The following is a 24,924-nucleotide window of genomic DNA, read 5'->3' on the forward strand; positions in this document are numbered from 1 at the left end:
CCCCATGCTGCATTTCAAAATAGCACAACAGAGTTTAGCACATTCTGTGCCAGCCTGGTGCAGCTGAGTACATCACATCATAGCACAGGACAATGACGTAAGCCAGCACAACACATTGCAACACTGCATAGTACAGAACTGTTTAGCCCAGAATGGTACATCACCACATTCTTTGTCATTTAATATTCACATAATTCTACTGTGCACCATGCCATATAATTTCCACACAAATACACTACACACCACACAATTCCGAAACTAACAAATCCTATTCAGCCCACATAGTTCCACTCCAAACCACATACATACTCTCCACTTCAAACCAAAACACATAGATAAATGACAGCTATTTACAATCCCAATAGCTCTAACTCTAGCAAATGCGATTCCTATTGCATTGCAAATGCTTGTTTCCATTAGCAATCGCTTGTGCTGTGGACATATATTCCATTTTACGGTGCTGCGACGGTGTCAGGGTGACAGTCAATAATGATCCATAACAACATTTTCCAAACTTTCCATATTTATTTATGTTTTATTTGGTGTTTTCTCATGGACCAATACTTGCTCACAGGTTGCTTCTCAGTGCCATCAATGAAGGCTCAATCAGAGCACCCTTTTTTAAGAAATATACATCTGTGGTGAAGGGCCATGTTGAACAAGCACCAGATGGCACCGCCGAAGCATTTCCCTTATGAAAACCTCCCTTAGGGTAGTTTGTCTTCCCTCGAGGCCGACAGATCCATTGAGAGCATCCAGGAGGCGCAATCCAGATATCTAATTTTCTTGCAACGCTCTGCACCTCAACGTTGTACTCACCAGTCATTAAGTGAAATGGGAAATCATCCTGCTGTCCTTTGAGTTCAGCAAAAAAGGATGCGAGGAGGCTGGTTATGAGCCCCCTGCCTCGATATTCTGGCAGAGTGTATCCCATCCGTATCTCTGCGGTCTGGTCCATGACGCACCAGGTGATGGGCTTCCCTCCTGGGTCGCGCATGCACCAGCTGGGCAGGTGTTTGATGCATTGACGGACTATGCTAAGGCTGTTCTCATTTCCACCATTTATCCAGTGAGTATTCACCAGCTCAGCCTCAGCATCGGTGAGTGCAGAGCATTGAAATGCTGGCTGATTATCCCTGGGGAAATGAGACAAAGTAATATGTATGAAAAATTCAATATGCATTGCAGCCAATCATAAATCAATAATCTACCTTGTTATTAAAAAACAGTAACCTAATTATTTATTTATTTATTTTTTAAAATTTGTAGAGCGTGAACGAATGCCCATGTGCGTCTCAGCACTGAAAACTCAGATCGTGGCTCTCCTGATGTTGGTTCCTGGGGGTTACTGGTTAAACAGCCAGGTCTTTAAACTTTTTTTACGAAAAGAGAAAAGAGAATGACTTAACCTAATCGACAAAGGGAGGGAATTCCAAAGTCGGGCTGCCGTAACTGGGAACCGTCTGTCTCCCCAGGAGACTGTTTTTGTGCGGTGAACAGTAAATTGGTGCAGAGTCAACGATCTCAGTTGCCTTAGAGGATGGTATGGTGTAAACTGGTTCGTAAGAAACTGCGGACCTAGATTATGCAATGCTTTGAAAACAAGGCAGAGTGTTTTGAATTTTATTCGATTTTTAATCGTTAACCAGTGAAAGTTCCGAATAGTTTGAGCGATTGGTTTAAATTTGGGGGTTCTGGAAAGCAGTCTTGCCGCAGCATTTTGTACCGAATGCATTTTGTTAACAACCCGAGTTTGTGCATTGGCAAACAAGCCATTGCAGTAGTCGAGTGATGATAGTACAAGTGTGCTTACCAGGGTTTTGCCTGCACTGTCAGGTAGGAACCGGATGATTTTTTAAATGAGTTTTAGCTTATGAAAATCTGTTGCCGCTATTTGATTGGCATGAGCGGAGAAGTTAAGATGTTCATCAAAAACAACTCCTAAATTCCTAACCTTTGGGACAGGGTTAGGCAGAGTTCCAAAAGTTGAAGGCCACCAGACGGATGACCAGCGTGGGGAAAGTTTCCCAAAGATGACAACCTTGGTCTTCTCGGAGTTCAGTTTAAGGCAGCTAGAGGACAACCAATCTCCAATTGCCAACATGCCTTCCTGGAAGCGCTCAGCCACCTCTTCTCCGTCATTATTAATAGCGAGGACTAACTGGGTGTCATAAGCATAGGAGGTAAGGCCCCTTCCATATTGTTTGATAACTCTTACTAGGTCCGACACATAGATGTTAAAGAGTGTCGGACTTAGGGATGAGCTTTGGGGAACCCCACACGGTAGAGACAGCTCGGCCGATTGAAATGGCCCTAGTGTAACTGCCTGAGTCTGAATTAGAGACTGAATATGAATTAATATCTCACTTAAACCAAGCTGGGATAAATTACCAGTCTCAGTTGGTTGAGACAACGTGACTACATGAAGTATGTGCACTTAAAGTCCATCAAATGAAGGCAGCTCTAGTGGAGCAGTTGGTGGTAGTACTACATTCTTTTTTACACTCTTCACATGCTCCAGTTGAGAAACCTGCTCCGTCCTTTGTGCACACATTCTTCTTATTATCATTCAAAAATAAACACGCTCCTTCACATTTCCCTCATAATTCCTCCGGACCCCCTTCATCACATCACAGACTTATTTCAACTTCCATCTCTTTGCATTCTTAATTCAAACAACTCCCAGCCACTTTCCTCTCAATGACGTGAAAGTGGTGACCCCTGTACTGACATGAGGAGTGGTACATATTGCCAACAGGACGTTGCTCTACGCTACCTTCCACACCAAAGCAGTTACTAACAGAACTATGGGGCATATTACCAAGGTGGGCGATATGTGATTATCGGCGCTTTAGCTTGTAGGCGATAGCGAGCGGTTTTGGGCCCGCTTTGCATGTCAGCGATATTTATCGCTAATGACATGCAAAGTGGGTGTACCCAACCTGTTAGCGACTGAAGTCGCTAACGTCACTATTGTCTATTAGCAAGGCAGGCGTAGCAATGGAAATATTTGCGCTAAGCGCGAATACCTCCAAAACCTAACGCCTGCTCAGACCAGATCTTAGCCTGTATATCCAAGGGGAGTTGGATATTATGGCTAAGTCCTCATTAGCGATAATGCTTGAATATCGCTGGATTACCAGTGACATTCACGCATTTTGCCGCTAACGCCAGATATTTTAACGCTTTAGAGATAAACGCTGCTAATAGCACATTATCTCTGCGATAATATCCGGCGATGCTTGGTGTTAAAAAAATACTCGCTAAGCCCACTTAGCGATAAATATCGCTAGTTTTTGGTAATATGCCCCTAATTTCTTGCATGTTTTACACCCAATTGAGAAAGATACTCCTCCATCTCTTTAGTTACCAGCTGGGGTACATAGTTGGTGACTAATTCCTCAGTATTTATACTCTCTGCATATTACCTTTCTTCTCCTCCTCACAGTTAAGCCCCACAGGTTGTTGAGAATGTGAATATATATTACATACTGGAAGACACCACTCTGTATTTATAGATAGGCATCCATGGTCCGTGCAGGTAACAGCGGTGGGGAAGTGAGGCCGGGTAAGGTGGGATTTTGAGGGACGATGCAGGGGGGAAATTAATGATTTATTTAATTTTCCCTCAGCATCTTCCCTCGAAATCCCCCATTACCTGGCCTCACCAGTGTTAGGTGCACGGACCGCCGCTGTAATTAGCCCAACTCAACTTTGTGTTTTGCAAATAACTTTGGCACCATTTGACAAATCACCCAAATCTTCCCCAAAAATGTACATCCATCTCAGGTCCTTTCGGGAAAGTGATCCTTCTAAGTTGTTCAGAGAAAAAGGGAGGTATAAAAGTGCTTTTTCTCTTAAGGAAAGTTAGGTAAAAATACAGAAAAAACAGCACCCACAGAACAACACACATTTTCGCAGAAAGCTAGATATTTACTAAAAAGTGCTCTTTTTGTGATTTGGTGGAAATCTATTCAGCTGTTTTTGAGAAAACAATATTGATAACATAGCTATATTTGTTTCTGTGGGGCTCCTGTGGGGAAGGAATTCTGATTGGCTGGTTAAGTAGATGTCCAACCCATGGGAATGGCAAGGTGCAACATGAAGAAGAATGTTGTGGTCACCATTGCAGGAGTTGGGGGCTAGGTCCCTTAGTCCCTGAGTCTTGCAAAAAAACAAAACAAAATCATACTTGGGGGCAGTGTATGGATACCTTGACCCCCTAGTCCTTGTGAATTAAAAAATATCAAAGACTATTTTGTGGGTTTATTGCACTCCTACGGGAGTCCAGCTTGAGCCAGTGCTTCCCCAATATAGTCCTGTGGGACATAAAAACAACCTACCAATAATAATTGTAATTGTAATCTGTAGCCGGTTGGCAACTTTTTAGGTTATTGGCTGCCACTAGAGATTGGCCACAGACGTATTGCCATACAATATAATCTTACTGCAAAATGCACTTCTACGTAAAAAAGGTTGAAAGAATTTCCCTTTACCTTACCAAAACATATGAAATTCACTGACAAATAACAAAGGTTAAAGTGAAGTTATATGAAGGTCTTATGTTAACCAAAAGATTACAGTTTTAAAACAAAAAAATGTGAAAGTCATCAATTAGACATAGGTGACATAAGTATAACTTGCACTGCTTGTGACCTCATATATTATATCAGTGGCATCTGAATCTATTGGGGGCAGATTATACTTGTTAGGAAATAGCCGATTGCCCAGTCCTGTTTCTATGGCCATGCACAAGCAGGTAACCTGGTGTTTAATCAGCGTTTGAAAAAGGAGCGTCTAACTCTCTTACCATGCTTGGTTTCAATGCATTGTAGCCTTTTGCCCGGAGTGGATCGGAAGGATTTCTGTGCATCTGCTGCAGTACACTGAGATCGCTGGAGTCTCGTTGCTCTTCTTCTTTTTGCCCTGTTGTTTTTATGAAGTGCTGTGGCTATCGGATCCTTTTGAACGTTTTTTCCCTGCTGAAGCCCTTTTCTTTCTTTTGTTGATGTCCCCTGGCATTGCTTGGGTGATTGTGGGGGCATTAGCTTTAATTCCCCTGAAAACCTGACATGTTACCAGGTTTAGTTAGTCAATACGCGGCTGCTTGTTGAGTAGAGCGCCTGGAGCGGCCGTTTCCTGGAACTTTGTTACCGCTCCATGTCATCGCCCAAAATAATCCAGACCCAAAAGCAATGAGACAAACATCACTGGGAGCATAAAAGGCCACTTTTATTCGATAGATCAGGCAATTTCATAAATATCCGTAAACCTTCAAACAGTTGTAATTTTACACTTATCTTCAGAACCATTGAATTTGCATATTGTACCAAAACCAAAACATTTATTTCTGCACTTGTTTGTTTATAACTGTATTGTTCCAAAACCAATATAACTTCCTTTTTCTTGAATTCACCACCATGTTTCAAAATCTTTCACTTTTCCATCTTTTCTTTCCTTTTCCCCCATCCTGTACCTCCCACCACCCTCTCTCATGAAGGACAGTCAAGTCCGCTCTAGATCTTGACCTCCCCCTATTCTGCCACCCAGGAAAAACCTTGGATTTTTCCTGACCCCACCCGAAAACCAAAACCATTCTTATCTTATTTTGTTGTTACTCAGTTCAGCCCGCTTTTCTCATTTTTTTTTTTTTTTAAAAACAACCACAAATCCACTTTCAAAAGTTTGTAGAACATGTTTCCAATTTCAATTATGTAATACGCCATCCCCAATTGTGTGAGGGGGACCCCGTCTTCCCCAAACAAATGGCCTTCCTTCCCAGCGATGCTGTCATATGCAATTGTCTGGATCCCCAAACCCACATATAAAATCTGCATAGCCTTGTTTAACTTTTCTTGCTTTTGCCATGGCGCTATGGCACCTTGCATTCCTCCACTGTTGTCTAAACACAAATTCATTCCACACTAGACTGGTCCCTAGCTAATTCTCGGATATCACAGCTAAACCTAATTGCATGGCTTTGATTAAACTTAAAACCGATAATGCCACCAGGTCATTCTCCCCACGATGGAGGATTAGCATATCAGGGCCACCTTAGTCATACCCGATCTTTGCCAATAGAGGGAACAAAATCTCCCAGCGCATTCCCCCTTTACTGCACCAGTAACGTTCATGTCCAGCACCGGGAATACCCAAATTCCTTCCCTAGCTTTGGTGGTCAGCAAAAAAACGCGGCTCAATTCACAATTGAGTGTCCCACGATCCACATTTGTTTTGTTGCCCAAACTCAAGCCCCAAATGTCACTTAGAAATTCATGTCATGCAAACTACCGACGAATAGAACTGGAACAACCATCAAACTTCCAGAACTGAGTTATTTATTTATTTTTATATTTATTTATTTATTTGTTTATTTATTTATTATTTTTTTTTGATATCCCAAGCATGACGCATCTGCTCACATCTCCAATTCTAACAGTATGGGTTCCATACTATAAGGGATTCTGGCCCACTAACGTCCACAACTTTACGGAAACACCACCAGCACGAGAAATAGATGATATTGTCCCAGTGTGCAGGACAAAATCCCTCCCTTGCCTGAAATGAGGGGGTATTAAAAAGGATTCCCATTCTTGCCGTGGACAACAAACCCCAATACCACTCCCACTCAGTGAAAACATACCCACCTGCCCCTTTTATCTGTTTATACTGTAACAACCAAAATCACAATTTACCTACCGGAACTTATACAGTTGTAGAGTTCCTGCCCAAATGGACCCCTTAAGCCCATCAAATCTGAAAACTGAAATGCCCCAAAGAACCAATATCATACGCAGCCGAACACGACTAAGGTCCCACCCAGCAAAACAGCAAACGAGCAAGTACCGTAGAAGCTGTTGTAATCAATCCAAAGAAATTGGCTCCCGCTAAAGCAAAATGACTAGCCCTCCCCTTACTGAAACTTGGAACCTTCGCTTCAAGAAAACCACACCCTTCAACTCTCTACCCCACCACTGCCCTTTAAAAGAAATTCTTGAAAACTTTCCAGCAAAACGTGGTATAATGACAAACCTTTGCACGCTACATGTCATGCCCACACAGCCAACTAGCTATTACCTATCCCACGTTAGCTGCGCAGCCCGCTGCTGAAAATCCCACGATGTCCCACTCGCTGACCCTGATCCGTCGTGAAATCCGCTTGTGATCTCTGAAAAAATACTGGCAGACGTGAATTTACCCTGAAAAAACCCCCGACCCCAATTCCGGAGTGACTACTACCGGAACCGCATTTTCAATATAAATCCCATCTTATTTACACCACCGTCCATTCATAGCCAAAATTTTACTCCGTTTGATCAACCAGAAAAGTGTCAATATTATCGTAGTATTTGGCAATTCACCATCACCAATTTGCCATCATACACCATCCAGAGGTCACAGCTTGCCTCGCAACTGTTAAAAGTACACCTTATGACCCGCCCTAGGAGAAAGGTCCTCCACCAATTTCTAACCGCTCCAGTTAGAAACCGCCATATACTTACCCTTCGCAGTAACCCTGTGAAATACCTTTCATCACCGCAGTTCACACGTCTGAGTGTGTAACCCCACACCTCGAGCAGCCACATTGAAGATTAACAGCAGAGACCACCGCACTAGTAAAGTCTCGTGAATACTGTGACCTACGCAAAGCCGCTCCTGCTTCGCAAATGTTGATAAAGAAAAACTAGGACCTGCCCGAGGAACAGGTCCGCCACAAATTTTAACCGCTCTGGTCAAAACCGCCATATACTTACTTCCTCGCAGGAGCCCTGCTGATATCTTCCGTCTCTGCAGTTGTTACAAACCGCCCCCATTGAATCAGAGTCAAAGTCCACTTGAGGGTGGCAGGTGGATGACGGGGTTCCCTCTTGACGCTGCAATCCGTGGCCACTTAGCTCCACCGTCTTCATCCATAACCGAGCCCGTCCGAAGCAAGTCAATGACGATGGAAATGCCTTCCCCGTGTGTCCTTGATGTTTGATAGACTGCCATTATTGTAGTACTACCCTTAACCTGTGTTCTGCACTCTTTGGTAACCTGCACATACCACTGTCCTATGTAATACCGTTGTCTGCCACCTGCTTTTGTTTTCTGTTGATACCTGCACAATTGCCGCCACTGCCTATGTAATGAGCATTCCCATGTTTGCGCGCCCCCCCACCCGCTGCAGCAGTATACCTCCACTTGTACGTAGTACGCTTCGTAACCTGCTCATGAGACAGTCTGTTCCTCATGTAATGCACTGCTTGCCACCCTCTGTACCCCGTTCTATCACAACCGCCCCGCCTCCACGCCACCCCAATCAATGCCACCCTTGCTTATGCCAGTTGGTCAGCTGCAATGCTCCCCCACATCTCCAGCTATATGCTTCTCTATGTATATAGAGCTGACTCTAATCACTAGTATATGCAATAGACCTTTGTACAATCTACCCTGCCTATGAGGCTCTTATAGTATAACCATGTGTATCTCCTCCTTATGTGACTTTACATCTTGTACATTTGCAGTAATAATTATTATTATTTTTAAAAATCTTGTATGTAATGCATGCAATCCAAAGTCCCTAAATTTCTCAACCGGCTCCCAATGCAAAGCGCTCCGACACCTCCGGGCCAGGTTTGCGCCACACAAAATCGCACTAATAAATGAATAAATAATAATTCAATGTTCCCCCTGTGAAGCACTCCGACTTCCCCTGACAAAGTCGGCGCCGTACAAAAAACACACAATTAAATTAATAATTAGCGCCACACCGCCCTGCCTGCAGAAGCGCTCTCACCGCCTACCACCAACTCGCTCTTATGTCATGAGAAACTGCTCCTAGTAGCGCAGGCTCCGACTCTACCTCCGCGGCGCACCTTCCTTGCCTAAACCTCGCCTCGCCTAAAAACTCCTGCCTCCTACGCCTGTAAACTCCCATGGCGCCTCTCCCCTGACTAAACTCCTATGCAGTAATCTAACGCGCGCGCCCTGTTCTAATGCGTCATTGCTCCGGGTCCGCCCACCCGGGCGAAAATCCGCGGGGGGAGGCCGCTTCGCTCTGCTTCCCCGAGGATCACATTGTGTGCAGTTCGGGTGCATGTACGAACGCTGCAATGAAGTTGTAGCGTCTTCCTTTCTTCTTTTTCGTATTCCACTAAGTGGCCACTTATAGTCTGTTATTTGGAGAGTTTTTTCCTTTCCCTTTATTATTTCAGTGGAGCAGGTTTTTTTATGTCTACGGACTTTTTCCCCTTATGTACCTTTTTGTTTATGGAGGGTGATTTTCTCCCGGACTGCCTGGACATTTCTCTCTTTCTGGATATTGGACAGTATTGAGAACGCTGGAGCCTGGAAGCCATTACAGTCATACAGCCGTCTAGAACTAGTAAGAGAGAATCTTTGTACGCAAGACGGTGTCTGTTTTTGTACATGGTAATAGAATTTGAGTTGTGCTGCACATATATACCCAATGTTGAGGATTTGTTCTTTGTCTCCTTCTCCAGGTGTACCTCCAGTGTTGTGATATGCCTTTGCGACTAGAACATAGACGGAGTACCTAACTAGTGGATTCCGGTGTTGTCTTCCCCATTTTCTCCCACCCTCTCCCAGCACCCCAGTGAACTGTGCTCTGTGTTGTTTTCGGTGCACTTCATAGGGGTGCGGGTAGAGGATTGGGAACATCTTCGCTCCTGCAGCGTTGGGCATAGCTTGATGGTGAAAGGTGACAGAAAACCAAGCCCACAAATTAATACGCTACCCGGGCGAGGATGGATGAGATAGGGAATCCCATGGGTGGGGATGATGGTCCTACCTTACAGGATTTGATGGGGGCAATTACATCTTTACAGTCCCAGGTGCAGGACTTGAGGCAGGAAAACCTGCGTTTGAGACAAGAGCTCAGTATAGTTAAGGCTAGAGACCAGACCAGGGACAGATTATACTCATGTCACTTATGTATAACTGGTGGATTTCAGTGAATCTCGATTTTTTTTAACCTAAGTTAATATTTTACTACCTTACTTACGTACTACCCCACTTTAACCGTTGTGTTTTTTCAGTGAGTCACCTCTGTGTATTTATAGTACGGGCACCTTTCCATTGAAAGAGTGTCATTTTGTTTGCTAATAACTTTTGCGCTGTGTGATGCATTCTGACAAAATGTTCTAAAAGGTTTATTTACCTCAGCTCCTTTTTGGAAAGTTTTGGGGTGATCGGTCAAGCTGGGGCCAAGAAAAAAGGAGGGGTCCCAAAAAGCTTTTTCGATGGGGCATGTGCTACAGCCAAAACAAAACAACACCAAATTTGGTGTAAAGCATAATCTTTACTCAGAAAGCTTATTTTGTGAGTTGATGTAAATCTGTTCATTAGTCCATATATGCTTGACTGGCCACTTTAAAGGGGACTAGTAATTTCTGATTCGTTGGTCACAACTTGAACAATATGTTATGGCTGCCATTACAGGATTTAGGAACATGGCCCCTATGTTCTGAAAATGTATTTAAACAAGTATAGGCAGGCATTAGACCATCATTTTATTCTCTAGTGTTTTGTCACAACCTCCCTCGGTGTTCTAATAAACAGCTAGAGCACATTGTATTTATAACAAAAGTGTGGGACATCAGAGGTAATCTGATTGTATCAAAGCCTAACACTTAAATCATTTATTTTAGAAATTAACAATATGAGGGGGTTTGTGTTGCCAAATAAATGATGGTTGATGCTGTGGAAAGGAGATTTAGGACACATTTTGTATAAGTTCTCAAAAATGTTCCTCATCTATTTCAGTATGGCAATCTGGCATGCAGGGTGAAATATGTACTTTCAACACAGACAGCAACCAGTCAGATCAACTGCAGTTTACCATAGTGTTGTAATGAGCAACTAAAGTGCTAATATTCTGTAATTATGACAAAAGGGTGACATACAAGGCTGCCATTTTGATGGAATCACAGCTATAAAACTGAAATAATTACTACTGAAGATACTGTAGTAAATGAAGAAATGAAGGAGCTTGATAACAAAAAAGTCTCCCAAGATGGCTACCAGAAAAAAGAGCCATGTAGCATAATTATCACCCTTATTTAGACCAAAGACACATGATATAAATGCACAAAATGCTTTTGTCATCCTGCCACTAGATGTCATTAATGAGGGCCCCTTTATGAACCTGCCTTTACATCAGTATAGGTCAATATACACATCAAACCTTACCATACTTAGTTTTTCTTTACCTTTTAGTCTATGTTTCTTTTCCATGTCCCTGAAACATCAATGTCCTCTTAGCTCACTCTGGGCATATTTAAAAGAAAGTGACTCCGTGCCTTCCGCAAGCCATTTGGCTGTTCCACACTGAGTAACTTTCAAAGCACAGGGATGCTACATATTGTTGCATCTCTGTGCTACTCCCCTGCGCTGATGCACAAACTGCTGCAATGCGCCTTCACAGGGACCCTTGCACCATGGTGCAAGAATGCCTGCGTCTTGGGGAGTTTGTTTTTGTTTAGGAAGGGTTCCCTTCCCACGCAAAAACAATCTGGACAATGCAGTTTTTCAACTTTTATGTGTCCTCCATTAGCACACATAGAAGTTGAAAAACGTCATTGTTTCAATGATTGTTTATGTGCGGAGGCATAGCATTCACACACTTTTCCAGATTTACGATTCCTTGTGAATCTGGAAATGTGTCTGGTTCCATGGGTGTTGCGTGGTTACAACCACAGCAACACCCATGGAGCACTCCTTTCACGCAAAGTGGTTAGTGCAAGGGGGCCATATTTACAAGGACAGGAAAAGTCATGCAGGGTGGCTTTTCCTGCCTTTGTAATATGGAGCAGTTAAATGCGCCATTAATCGAACAAAAAAAGTGATTCACTGGTGGCGCAAGGGGCTTGTAAATCTGCCCGTTTGTCTTTAGACCCTTCCAAATTCTCATCCTGGTGGTGTTTACCTGTTCATTAGATTTGCTTCTTATTCCTACTGTTATTATGACCCCGCTATATTTCCATTCTAGAGCTGTGTCTATGTTTTCTTAGAATGATATTCCGATCCAGGTTTTCTTATACCCATTCTTATGTTTCCTGGTTCCCCTGGTCTTCCCTTCTCCAGGTCCAAGTTTATCCTTCGCTTCATTGGCGGATAAACTTGGACCTGCTTGGGGCCAGAATTAAGTGGGTTTTTAATTTCCCTGGTGGGACCATAGTCCCAGGGATTGTGCCAGCATATTCCTTCCTGCACTCGGCCCCAGTTTCCACCGATGCTACCCTGGTGAAGGACTACAAAGTCCAGGGTGCACAGCGCTACAACTTGCTGCTGCTGCTAATGAGGGGGAGGCGCCAGATCTCAACACGTGCATAAAGCACTGCCTCTCCCGAAGCGGTGCGGGAGCGTTGTTTTGTCCCTGCTTGGGGCGAGAATTAAGTGTTTTTTTAATCTCCCTGCTGGGACCGTAATCCCAGGGATTGTGCCAGCCTGTTCCTTCCTGAACTCGGCCCCAGTATCCACCGACGCTACCCTGGTGAATGACTACAAAGTCCAGGGTACACAGCGCCCAACCTGCTACCGCTAACGAGGCGGAGGCACCAGATGTCAACATGCGCATAAAGTGCTGCCACCCCCCCCTACGTCGCGGGAGCGTTGTTCTGTTCTGCTTGGGACCTGAATTAAGTGTTTTTTTAATCTCCCGGATTGGACCGTAGTCCCAGGGATTGTGTTAGCCTGGTCCTTCCTGCACTCGGCCCCAACATCCACCACGCTACCCTGGTGAAGGACTACAAAGTCCAGGGTGCACAGCACCACAACCTGCTGCCGCTAACGAGGGGGAGGCACCAGATGTCAACATGTGCATAAAGCGCTGCCTCTCCCCCGTGGGATGGGAGCTTTGTTTTCTTCCTGCTTGGGGCCAGAAGAAGTGTTTTTTTTTATCTCCCTGGTTGGACCGTAGTCCCAGGGATTGTACCAGCCTGTTTATTCCTGCACTCGACCCCAGTGTGCTCCAACGCTACCCTGGTGAAGGACAACAAAGTCCAGGGTGTACAGTGCTGCAACCTGCTGCAGCTAATGAGGGGGAGGTGCCAGAAGTCAACACGCGCAAAAAGCGATGCCTCTCCCCCTGCCTCGGGACGTGCAGGGGCAGCGCCCGGGCAAGCCTGGCCCAAGGGCAGAACCATCCTTGCCCTTTAGTGCTCGGAAGAGGCTGGGCTGGGCCACCCCACCTTCTATTGATCCAAGGGTCTGTATTACCGAAGTTGAACTCTCTTCACGTAAACTTGCTAGGACTCCGAATAAGTGAGTTTCAGACTGTGACTGAGAGGGATACTAGGTGGGATGTGGGGTGTAGAATATTACACGGTCTGTGTTGTGAACCTGTCAAACTGTACTTTTTGTAGCCTCAGTAGTCTGGTAATCCACCAATTGAATATTGTCCTTTAAGGTCAACCCTGATTAAGTGATTGCTGGTATACTGTCTCATAATATTTAATATTGAGCTCACAACTGAGTCATATATTGTGGGGTCTTAACTCCAGTAATCAGCCGTGTTTGGTTTATGGGAAATCCTTGCTTGGGTATAAGTGCCAAGCTTTCTGTTGTAATCATCTGAAGAAATTTGTAAAGAATCAGTTGTTGTCTGACAGAGAGACATGTCAAAGAGGAAGCAACCCATGTAAGGCTCCAGTGGGGGGGCAGCAGTAACAACTCTTGATTCATTTCTTATCAGGGCTGCAAACGTTTTGTCCAACAAAATTACTATGACTGCTTTCCCCTGCTGTTCTCTACCTATAATCCACGACCTGGGCCCCCTCTGTTAGAGTAGTCATACGTAAGAGCCATGTTACAGGGGCAGATGAGAGTTGAGTCATCCACAGGAATAAGGGCTCTTCCACTTTCCTTCTTCTATCCAGAAGGGCCACTATACCCTAGGTTTGAGGGAGGTAGATGCATTCAGCCCCAAGGGAGGACATCGTAAACACAATAAGTGGGTACTACTAGGAACTTATTAATTCCCTTCACAAATAGATTTGCACCATTAAGGGATTTGGATAGTGTGGATTGACAGCCAACCCCTTCCGAGATAGCACATAGTATCAGTCCTATTCTAAGAGCACAACCGATTAGTTTGTACCAACTTCCCCGTGACAAAGTGATAGATCCTCTGGTATGTACCTTTATGACATTGAACATCGCAGGTCTAAAGGCAAAAAAGATGACGAACAATGACTAGTCATAATAAAGGCGGGTCAAATGATTGCACTTCAAGAAACCTCGGATACTTCTGACTCTTTTGTAATGGATGGTTTTGCCTCTTTTTTTAAACCTGCGTCCCCATCAGCTGTAGGAATAGCAAAGGGCGCTTGCTTACCTTAATTTTGTTAAAATTATCATGCACCATTAAGGGTCTGCTTAGCCTCTCTCCACATTTATTAGCAGTAGAAAAAATATTTCCAGGCAGTGTTAATTTGGTGATAGTAAACTTTTACAATTAATTTAGTAGGGACCACGAGAATGAACACCTAACTGCTCTTGAAAGCTTTATAGAGGATTTTGCACAGGAGAGATATGCTCCATATGAAATAGTCATAATGAGGGATTTTAATATACATTGTTGCAAATAAATTGCTTGTCAGATGGACAGCTTTATGAAGATTTACCACCTATGGCGCATTTTGAAAACTCTATCCAAGGCGCCCTGCTAGAAAGTTTATTAGCAAGCACTAATCTACACTGTTTAGAGTCTGGAGAAAAAGCAGAAGCAATACCATCTTTCTTTGGGAGAGGATGCAGTTCTACTATAGATTATGTTGTAATATCAGCCAGCCCCTTTATACCAATATATGTGGGAAGCTAGGGCAGCCCAAACCGGTTTTAGTGACCATAATCCCATTATTGCAGAATATAAAGGTTTTATGGTCTTTTGGGATGCGGAGTTAAAAATCTTCGCTAATGGAGATTTTTGACCCTCGGACCAGGGTCAGAAAATAAGATGGGAGAAAATTGTCTGCAAATTCTTTTTAGCAGAGGTATACACGAAGGGCAGAGAGAACTTTGAACAATGCCTTAATGTACAGAGTGAACCCAGAGAAGCACTAGAGACCTATGATAAACTAACTAAGCTAATTGGTAAAAAGTTAACCAGTAAAAAGATTATGGCAGGCACTAAGAAGGGTAAGTGGTTTTGCACCGACTGCTCTAAACCCACAAAGCCCTTATGGTTGCATTAAAAAGAGTACCCAGAGATCCCAAGCTCATTAAAACTAGAAGGAAAGCATATGATTCAGCCTTAAAATTAAGGAAGGCTGCCTTGAGGGATCAGGCATAGGAGGACCTTACACAGGCGAGTGCTCAAACTTCTGGAAGGTAGTAAATAGCTCCTTGCTTAAAGATAATAGCACCACAAGAATAGAGTGTGTAATTCCAGCCGACCGCTGGATTAGTGACTTTGAACAGGTTTTTGCAGAGGTTGTTACTGAAAAAACTGGTCCCCCATGGGAACCGAGTGCCTTACCACTCGCATTAAGGTTTGAGGTAAAGGAAGTTCAAAAAGCAATTGAGGGTATTTCAGCAAGAAAATCCTCTGGGCCTGATGGAATACCCGCAGACCTCTATAAGTCAAACTCGGGCACCTGGGCGAAAATTTTAACCGGTGTGTTCAATGCTGCTATAACAATGGGCCAGCCCCACTCATGGTTAACAGCGTTGATTTTGCCAATCTACAAAAAAGGTGCTAGGGATAAACCGGGTTGTTATCATCCAATTTCATGGTTGGACTCTGTAGCGAAAATAATGGGCAAAGTAATCTTAGATCGCCTAATCACCTGGTTGAAAGAAAAGGGTGTATTGTCAGAATTACAATTTGGTTTTTGTAAAGGCAGAGGAACAGTGGAACAATGTATGAACCTACGCATTCCCCTGCTAACCTTTCCTGCTGTTTGTACTTGGGTTTTCCCTATAGACTTCCAGTTTCCTATTCACTGCCTGTTCTCGCCTGTCTCATTCCTCTGCGTCTGTCCTACTTTCCTGCCAGCCTTCAGATATTTGCCTGTTTATAGTCCTTTCAGAGACTACACGCAAACCCAATGGCCTGTCTAGTCCCAGTCTCACCCAGCAAGTCTTCTGACTGGAGGGCAAAATTTATACTTAATCAAGCCTCTTATGAAAGAACATGAGCTCTGAAACATGTCAGGCTATGGAAAATGTTTGGAACGAAATGCTTGTCTGAAAGTAAAGTTTCTGATGAAACATCCTTTGCTGAGTGCAACTTCAATTTTGGACAACACTTTGGAAACATATATATATATATATTCACTGAAAAAACATAGGTTTCACACCAGTTATAGTTAGCTGGAAATTTTACTGACATAAAACCATTGAAATTCTCACGTTATAGTTAGTTGGACTCACTATAACTTGCGCGTGCAATTCACTGCTGATGACGTCACATATTACATCACTCATGACATGGTCAGTGACATCACTCATGACATCACTGATGACACCATCCTTGTGACAGAGTGACAGACCTCCTTTCACTGTAATGTAACCCTTGAAACACAAGGGTTTTTATATCAGTAAAATTTCCAGCTAACTATAACTGGTGTGAAACCTATGGTTTTTTCAGTGAATTTATTAGGTTTTTTAAATGCTAATTCCTAACTATAACTGGTGTGAAACCTATGTTTTTTTCAGTGAATTTCATAGGTTTTTTAATAGCAAATCTCTTTCGGTATGAAATGTAATATTTTTTATAATTAATTTTATATTGTATATTTATGTAATACTATTTTTTTTATGTATATATATTTTTATTTTTTTATTTTTTTGCCCCGGAGCGCTCCCGGGGTGCGTACCGATGCGCTTACCGGTAAGCTCAGTTTTGTCGCGCCCCAGTTCTCGTACCGGTGAGCGCCCCGTTATCGCTATTGTCGTGGACGAAAACATCATCGTGACGTATCACGTAGCCGCGTGATGTGTGTTATGACGCACGGCGTAAGAGCACCCGGAAGCGCCGGAGCACATACGATCGCGTTACGTAAGCGCCCCAGGGCGCGCCCTGATGCGCTTATGTTACGCGCCCCCGGGCGCACCCCGGGGCGCGTAGCGTAAGCGCGTCAGGTCATGTGACCTGAAAATAACACTTTTCATTGGTTCAGAACACTTTTGGTTTCCAAATGATGAAAGCCCGGGTCATGTAACCTGAAAATAACACTTTTCATTGTTTCAGAACAGTTTTGTTCTCCAAATGATGAAAGCCCCCACCTTTTTTCCTCATTCTCACTTTGTTGTTTAAGTGAGGAAGACCTGCTTCTATTGTTAGAGAAATGGCTACAGTAGCAGCAGCAGCTGGAGCATCTGCACCCACCACCACCACCACAAGGACCACCACAACATCACATTGGTGGTCAAGAAGAAGAGGAAGAGGAGGAGGATGAGGAGGAGAGAAGGCAGAGACGGCATTTCCTGCCTGAAGACAATGCCCCATATAAACCTAAGGAGCACTTTATATGGGAGTTTTTTGAAATCCCAAGGGGTGCAAAGAAGGTAAACGCTGAAAAGGTGACTTGTCTCATCTGTGGCGTTGTAGTATCCAGGGGGAACCCTGCAAAAAAATGTTCATTTGGGAATCACACAATGATTCGGCACATGCAACAATTGCACCCCAATAACTATTCTGCAGCAGAGGTGGGAGAACTGTGCAGAAACCTTCCACAATCGTCTGCCAGCACCTCAACAACCAAAGAACCCTTTCCATTGGGTCCAGAGGCAAGGTAGATGGTTCCAAACATCCAAACTAAGTTTGGTGATTTCAAATTTGTTTGCATATATTGTGGCAAAACAATTACTTATGGTGAGAAGAGTATTACCCTCATTGCTGGTGATAACCACAAGTGCCCGAAGAAACCCTAATTTTTTCCCAGTTTTTTTTTGCTCCAGTTGAGCCGTTTATAATTCCCTGTTTTTTGTTTTTCCCCATAAAAAATACAAAAAAATATATAAAACTGTTCAGAAAAGCCAAAAAAAGTAAAAAAATGTAAAAAAAACCAATAAAAAAATATTAAACAACAAAAAGAAGAAAAAAACAGTTCTTTTCAGAACTACCTCCAACTTATAAAAAAGGCTACATTTTTAAAAAAACTCTGTCATTCTTTTTCCCCCATGGTACGCTCCCCGGTCCGCTCCCCGGTGCGCATACCGGGCGCTCCCCCCACGCAAATCGAAAAAAAAAATGGCCCCCACATCAAACCTAGGGGGTCAGGGGGGGTTGATCCTGCCCCCTTTTGGTCATTCCCCTCTTTGTTTTTGCCACCTCTTGTGTCTCTAGCCTACTGAGACACAAGATGGCGGCCGCTCCGGACTGTTTGGAATGTTGACAGACACCCGAGAGCCAATCAGGCTTCCGCGCGCTGGTTAGCGCCCCGGTGCGCGTACCGGGGCGCGCTTATAGATATATAAATTTTTTTGAACCTAAATTACTCAAAATCCACTGGAGCACATATCTTGAGACATAGCAAAGGCACATCGGGCTACTAGTCCCTACAATTTTGCCAAGTTTCGTGGAAATCCATTCAGCCGTTCGGGCTAAAAGTGAGATCGACAGCTTCACGAATCCCCCCAAACTTTCAGGCAAGGACCGGAGCGCTGCGAGGCAAATTTGATGACATTTTCAGGCAGATTCTTCAACCGGCGCCAAAGTTATTCCCAATAGAATGTTGCGATTTCCCTATTGAAAATAATCCTAACTATAACTACCTACTGGCGACCGCCAGTAGGTAATATATATATATATATATATATATATATATATATATATATATATATATATATATATATATATATATATATTCACTGAAAAAAACCAGATGTTTCAGACCAGTTATAGTTAGGAATTATCATTTAAAAAACCTATTAAATTCACTGAAAAAAACAGAAGTTTCACACCAGTTATAATTAGCTGGAAATTTCACTGACATAAAACCATTGAAATTCCCACGTTAAAGTTAATTGGACTCACTATAACTTGCGCGCCTGCAATGCACTGCTGATGACGTCACATATTACATCACTCATGACATGGTCAGTGACATCACTCATGACATCACTGATGACACCATCCAGGGAATGTGTGTCTTTCTGAAAATTAAATATGTTTTATATTTTAGTTTCTATTTTTGAATATGTGTTTCAAGGGTTACATTACACTGAAAGGAGGTCCGTCACTCGGTCACAAGGATGGTGTCACTGTTTTTTTAATTATTTTTTGTTGTTTTATATTTTTTAGTATCAGTATGAGTGTCTGTATGGTTTGGTGGGGGTATTACTTAGCACATAGATGCATCAATGACTGACTCACTGTTTGTATGTGTTTTGAAGACAGCATATGTGCAGGACTGTATGGGTGGATGAGTGTGTATATGTGTGTGTTAGTGAGTGAATGACTGTCTCACTAGTGTCTTTATCAGTAACTACATATGTTGTAATCTAGTATATGTGAGTATTGATGTATATAAGTGAGTATATATGAGAGAGAGAGATTGTAATAGTTCCTGTTTAAATAAGTATGTGTTTCTATAAGTGATTGTTTAAGAGAGTAAGTATGTGTAAGTTTCCTTAGAAGTAAGGTGGTAGTGTGTGTATAGCTGTATATGCAAATAAATGGATGTTCAATAGTTTATTTGCATGTGTGTGTATGTGTGTGAGTAACTTTTGGATGACTGTCAGTGTGTAACAGCATGTATATGTGTATCACTACATATGATGAGTGAGTATATGTATGAGTGACTATATAGAACTGTTGGTGAATGAGTGGATGTGTATATAGATGGTGGAATTACTGAATTGGTTGTTGTAACTGGTATGGGTATGTCAATTTTTTTGAAAATGTTAGTTTCTATTTTTGAATATGTGTTTCAAGGGTTACATTACACTGAAAGGAGGTCTGTCACTCTGTCACAAGGATGGTGTCATCAGTGATGTCATGAGTGATGTCACTGACCATGTCATGAGTGATGTAATATGTGACGTCATCAGCAGTGCGTTGCAGGCGCACACGTTATATTGAGTCCAACTAACTATAACGTGGGACTTTCAATGGTTGTATGTCAGTAAAATTTCCAGCTAACTATAACTGGTGTGAAACCTCTGTTTTTTTCAGTGAATTTAATAGGTTTTTCAAATGCTAATTTCTAACTATAACTGATCTGAAACCTCTGGTTTTTTGAGGGAATTTCATAGGTTTTTTAAACGCTAATTCCTAACTATAACTGGTGTGAAACCTATGGTTTTTTCAGTGAATTTCAAAGGTTTTTTTAATAGAAAATTTCTATAGCTATGTAATGTAATATTTTTTTTAAAAGAATCCTATATTGTATATTTATGTAATACAATTTTTTTAATGTATCCACTCAGGATCCCCAACTGACCCATGCCCTCACCACATCTTCAACAAAGCAAACTCCATCATAGCACCACACCTCCGAGATGTCATCAACTGCTCCCTCGACTCCGCCACCTTCCCGGAAAGCTGGAAACACGCGGAACTCAGCGCCCTTCTGAAAAAACCCACAGCTGACCCCACCGAACTCAAAAACTACCGCCCCATCTCGCTTCTTCCATTCCCGGCCAAAGTCATCGAGAAAGCTGTCAACAACCAGCTCGCCACCTTCCTCGAAACCAACAAATCCCTCGACTCCTCACAGTCCGGCTTCCGAGCCAAACACAGCACTGAGACCGCACTTATCGCAGCAACAGACGACATTCGAACTCTACTAGACAATGGAGACACAGTCGCCCTCATCCTCCTCGACCTCTCCGCTGCCTTCGACACAGTCTGTCATAATACCCTTCTACAGCGCCTAAGAAACGTCGGAATCCAAGGAAAAGCATTGCAATGGATCACCTCGTTCCTCACCGGAAGAACCCAGAGAGTCCGCCTCCCACCATTCAAGTCAGAGGCCTCTGAAGTCATCTGCTGCGTGCCACAAGGATCGTCACTCAGCCCCACCCTGTTCAACGTTTACATGAGCCCCCTTGCGGCCATCGCTCGCCAACACAATCTCAACATCATCTCCTACGCTGACGACACTCAACTGATCCTCTCACTCACCAAAGACCCTAACACCGCCAAAACCAACTTACACGAAGGAATGAAAGAAGTAGCCGAGTGGATGAAGCTCAGCCGTCTAAAACTGAACTCAGACAAAACAGAAGTCGTCATCCTAGGCACCTCCCCCTCCGCCTGGGATGACTCTTGGTGGCCAGAGGCCCTTGGAAAAGCACCCATCCCGACGAACCACGCACGAAACCTGGGCGTCATCCTGGACTCCTCACTCTCGATAACCAGACAAGTCAACGCCGTTTCATCATCCTGCTTCAACATTCTTCGCATGCTCAAAAAAACATTTCGCTGGATCCCCACCGAAACTAGAAAAACGGTCACCCACGCACTAGTCACGAGCCGCCTGGACTACGGAAACACCCTATACGCCGGTACCACCGCTAAACTCCAGAAAAAACTCCAACGCATCCAGAACGCTTCAGCCAGGCTCATACTAGACATCCCGCGCAAAGAACACATCTCTGGTCACCTGAAAAACCTCCACTGGCTCCCCATCAATAAGAGGATTACTTTCCGCCTCCTGACCCACGCTCACAAAGCACTTTACGACCTTGGACCCGAATGCCTCAACACACGACTCTCCTTCTACACCCCCCCCGCCAGCTGCGATCTTCCAACCAAGCCCTTGCTATCGTACCTCGCATCAACAAAACCACCATGGGAGGTAGATCCTTCTCCTACCTGGCAGCTAAGACCTGGAACTCACTTCCCACTCACCTTCGTCTCACTCAGAACCACCTAGCATTCAGAAAGCAACTTAAAACTTATATTCGACAAGTAGTTCCCCACCCTTCTTCAAGCGCCTGAGACCCTCTGGGTATATAGTGCGCTATATAAATATTTTGACTTGACTTGACTTGACATATATATATTTTTTTGTCTTCTAGCGCTCCCGGTGCGTGTACCGGTAAGCGCAGTATTCCGGCGCGCCCCGGTGCGCGAACCGGGGCGCGTCCCGTTAGCGCACCCCAAAAAAAGAAAAATAATAATAATGAAGGAGTGAGCATGAAGAAAGGGGACAGAAAGAGTGGTGTAAAGAGAAAGAGAGCTAAAGGGAGGAACACAGAGAGACTGTGTAATAGATAGTAAGACAAAAAAAAGGTGGTAGAGGAAGTAACTGAGAAAAGGAAAGACATGGGGAGTGACAGAGAGAAAGGATAGAGAGAGAAAAGGAAGGAGTGACAGAAAGGGACAGAGTGAACCAGAAAAGAAAGGAAAGTGAGGAAGTGTGGGTGAGCAGGAAGACTGAAAGAAGTTGAATGTGGTTGGAAATTAAGGAAAAGGGAAATAAACATGGAGGATAAGAATAAGTGAGGGAAGCAGAGTAAGGAAACAGGGTTAACATAGCGTGAGAGAAAAGTAGTGAGGTTAAAGCAAAGGATCATGACAAACTACATTTTTTTAGTCACACTCACCATATAATTAATATAAACTTAATTATATTTTTTTTCTACACTTTGTATCTGTGAAAGAGAGAACAAAAAATAAGTTATAATTAATAGAAGATATATATTTTAAAATAAAAGAGACAGGTCAAGAGGTTAAAAATCATAAAGGTGTATAAAGAAATAAAGCAAGAGTGAAGGATACAGAAAGGGAAATAAAGTAATGTAGAAGGACAAAAAGAGTGAAAAAGAAATAGAAGAAAAGCAAATTACTAAGAGTAAGGCAGATAAATTCAGTGTCAAAGAGGAAGAGAAGATGAGAGAAATGAAGTGAAGGTAAGTAAGATACAAAAAGAATGTGACAGAGTACAAAAAAAGAGATGAGTGAGTAAAGAGAAATTAGTAAAAGAGCAAAGGAGGAAAAGACGGAAAAGGCAAATAAAGCAGAGAGACTGAAAGCTGAAAAGTGGTGCAAGGGACAGAGGGGATGCAGACAGTTGAAATGGGAATGAGGGGTTGTGAAAAAAGTGGAGTAAAAGAACGGGGAAGAAACAGAGTGAGAGAAAGGCAGTGTGAGTGAGTAAAGAGAGCTGAAAAGGGTGGAAAAAGGAAAGTGAGTGTGAGACAATGGGAATACAATATAATTTACACAAAACAAACTATAGAATAACTTCTCCAACATGTTACATAGTTTATTTTTGCTGTTCTCAGAATATATTGAATTTCACTAAAAACGGTGAGTTCAAACTATTCATCATATGACAGCGGGGAAAAAAAAACACAATCTAAAAGATTGTGTTTAAAAAAAAACATATAAACTTACAAATCACATATTTACACTAATCTTTGATTCACTTACTTTTCCTTGAGGCCAAATAGTAGATCGTGAAGGTCCTTTTCATTGGAAAATACTCTGCTGTTCTCTAAAACTTCCATTTCATCGACTTTCAATAAAAAAAACTCTGAAATATGTCTCAATTTTGTCTTTTTCTTGTTGTGTTAAGTTATGACTCTTTCCTAATTCCAACACTATTCCTTACGGCCAAATAGTGTCAGATTTATCAGTCTATTTTCAAACTCAGAAATTACCGTTTATCCGATGTTTTGAAAGAAAAGCTCATACCACATTTTCACAATGTATAACTATTCATATTCCCATCTCTGGATCACTCAAGTTCAACATTTCCTATAATACTGATATCACTTACTATGAGATCAACTTACAGTACCTATATGAGAACTGGATTTTTTATATTATGTTCATCACTTTTATTCACAATATAATTTTAAATAGCAGACTAACTTTTATTAACTGCTCCTGTCTTTATAGGCCAATTACCTTTAGTTAAATTTCGGTTCTAAAAACACTAGGTAAGAATTTTCTAAGTCAAAAGGCAAACGTTGTTTGAAAGTCAAATGAGTATCATTACAGAAAGACCAACCTTTTCGACATTTTAAATAAGCTGTATAATGCCCTGATGTTGTTGAAGGATCGTCATGATAAATAATAGCTACAGTTACAAAGGTTCTTCCTGAAATTGATAACTGAGAAGCCACGAAATTTTTAATAGAAGTTGTCAATTTAGTTCCATTAGATCTACATCGTTGAAACATTAAAATGACATACTGTCCATACGTTTGTATAAATAATGTGGACAGCATTGGACACTTACATTGGGAACAAACCATATTATGATCAGTAGATTATTAAAAGACACTGATTTGCAGTCTGGTAAAGTCAAATATATAAATCTTTCAGTGTCTATTCTAGTACTACTTGATAAACTACAATTGTCGCAGTCATGCTGCCATTGATAAGAAAGTCTAAAAAGATTTTCTACATCTACACCTTCATCTTCAAATACACCAAACGTATACATTAATTATTCCTGACAATCCTGCTCAATATTTTGTGAATTTTTTTTTTGACCTGAACATATATCTAAAAGATTTCGAATTTCGGAAACACTTTCTATTTTTGCTCTATCACTGCTACATTTCTGAAACACAGAATTCAATAAACCGCAGAATCTTTGATCCCGATTTTCAACAATCTGTTCTTGTAAAGTTTTAAGAAAAAAACCAACATTAACCACTACATTAGCATAGCAGTTGACACCAGACCTTTTTTCAAATTGAAATCCAGCAACATCTTGAACAGAATCCTTTTTCTTTCTGCTTACAATTACAGTTTCATCTACTTTTTGTCTTTTTGCTACTACCTCACTGCAATTATTCTCATTTCTTCTTTTTCGGCCTACCACACGTTTTTCAAACAGAGTATATTGAGGCAAATGTGGAGCATACTCTCTTAACCTATTGTATTCTTTAACTCAATCTAGATCTGCACAAATCTTTGTCTAATCACACTCAATCAACTACAATCCTGATAAAGTTCTGACTCGTGATAATGCCACATATGCCATACCCTCTTTAAACACAGAACTTCCA

At 42.4% G+C, this 24,924-nt stretch overlaps 1 protein-coding gene across 1 annotated transcript in view; it reads right to left on the bottom strand.

The window, feature by feature from the left end:
* Positions 1–568: 568 nt before the first annotated feature.
* Positions 569–24,924, bottom strand: part of LOC147665962 (glycine N-phenylacetyltransferase-like) — a 311,242-nt gene continuing 286,886 nt past the window's right edge. Inside the window, exon 6 of the mRNA XM_086949375.1 lies at positions 569–1,136. Within this exon, the coding sequence (XP_086805501.1) occupies positions 569–1,136 (568 nt within the window). The remainder of the gene's footprint in view (positions 1,137–24,924) is intronic.

This window comes from Lissotriton vulgaris, unplaced genomic scaffold, assembly GCF_964263255.1.
Source record: "Lissotriton vulgaris unplaced genomic scaffold, aLisVul1.2 SCAFFOLD_1176, whole genome shotgun sequence".
Taxonomy (NCBI): Eukaryota; Metazoa; Chordata; class Amphibia; order Caudata; family Salamandridae; genus Lissotriton; species Lissotriton vulgaris.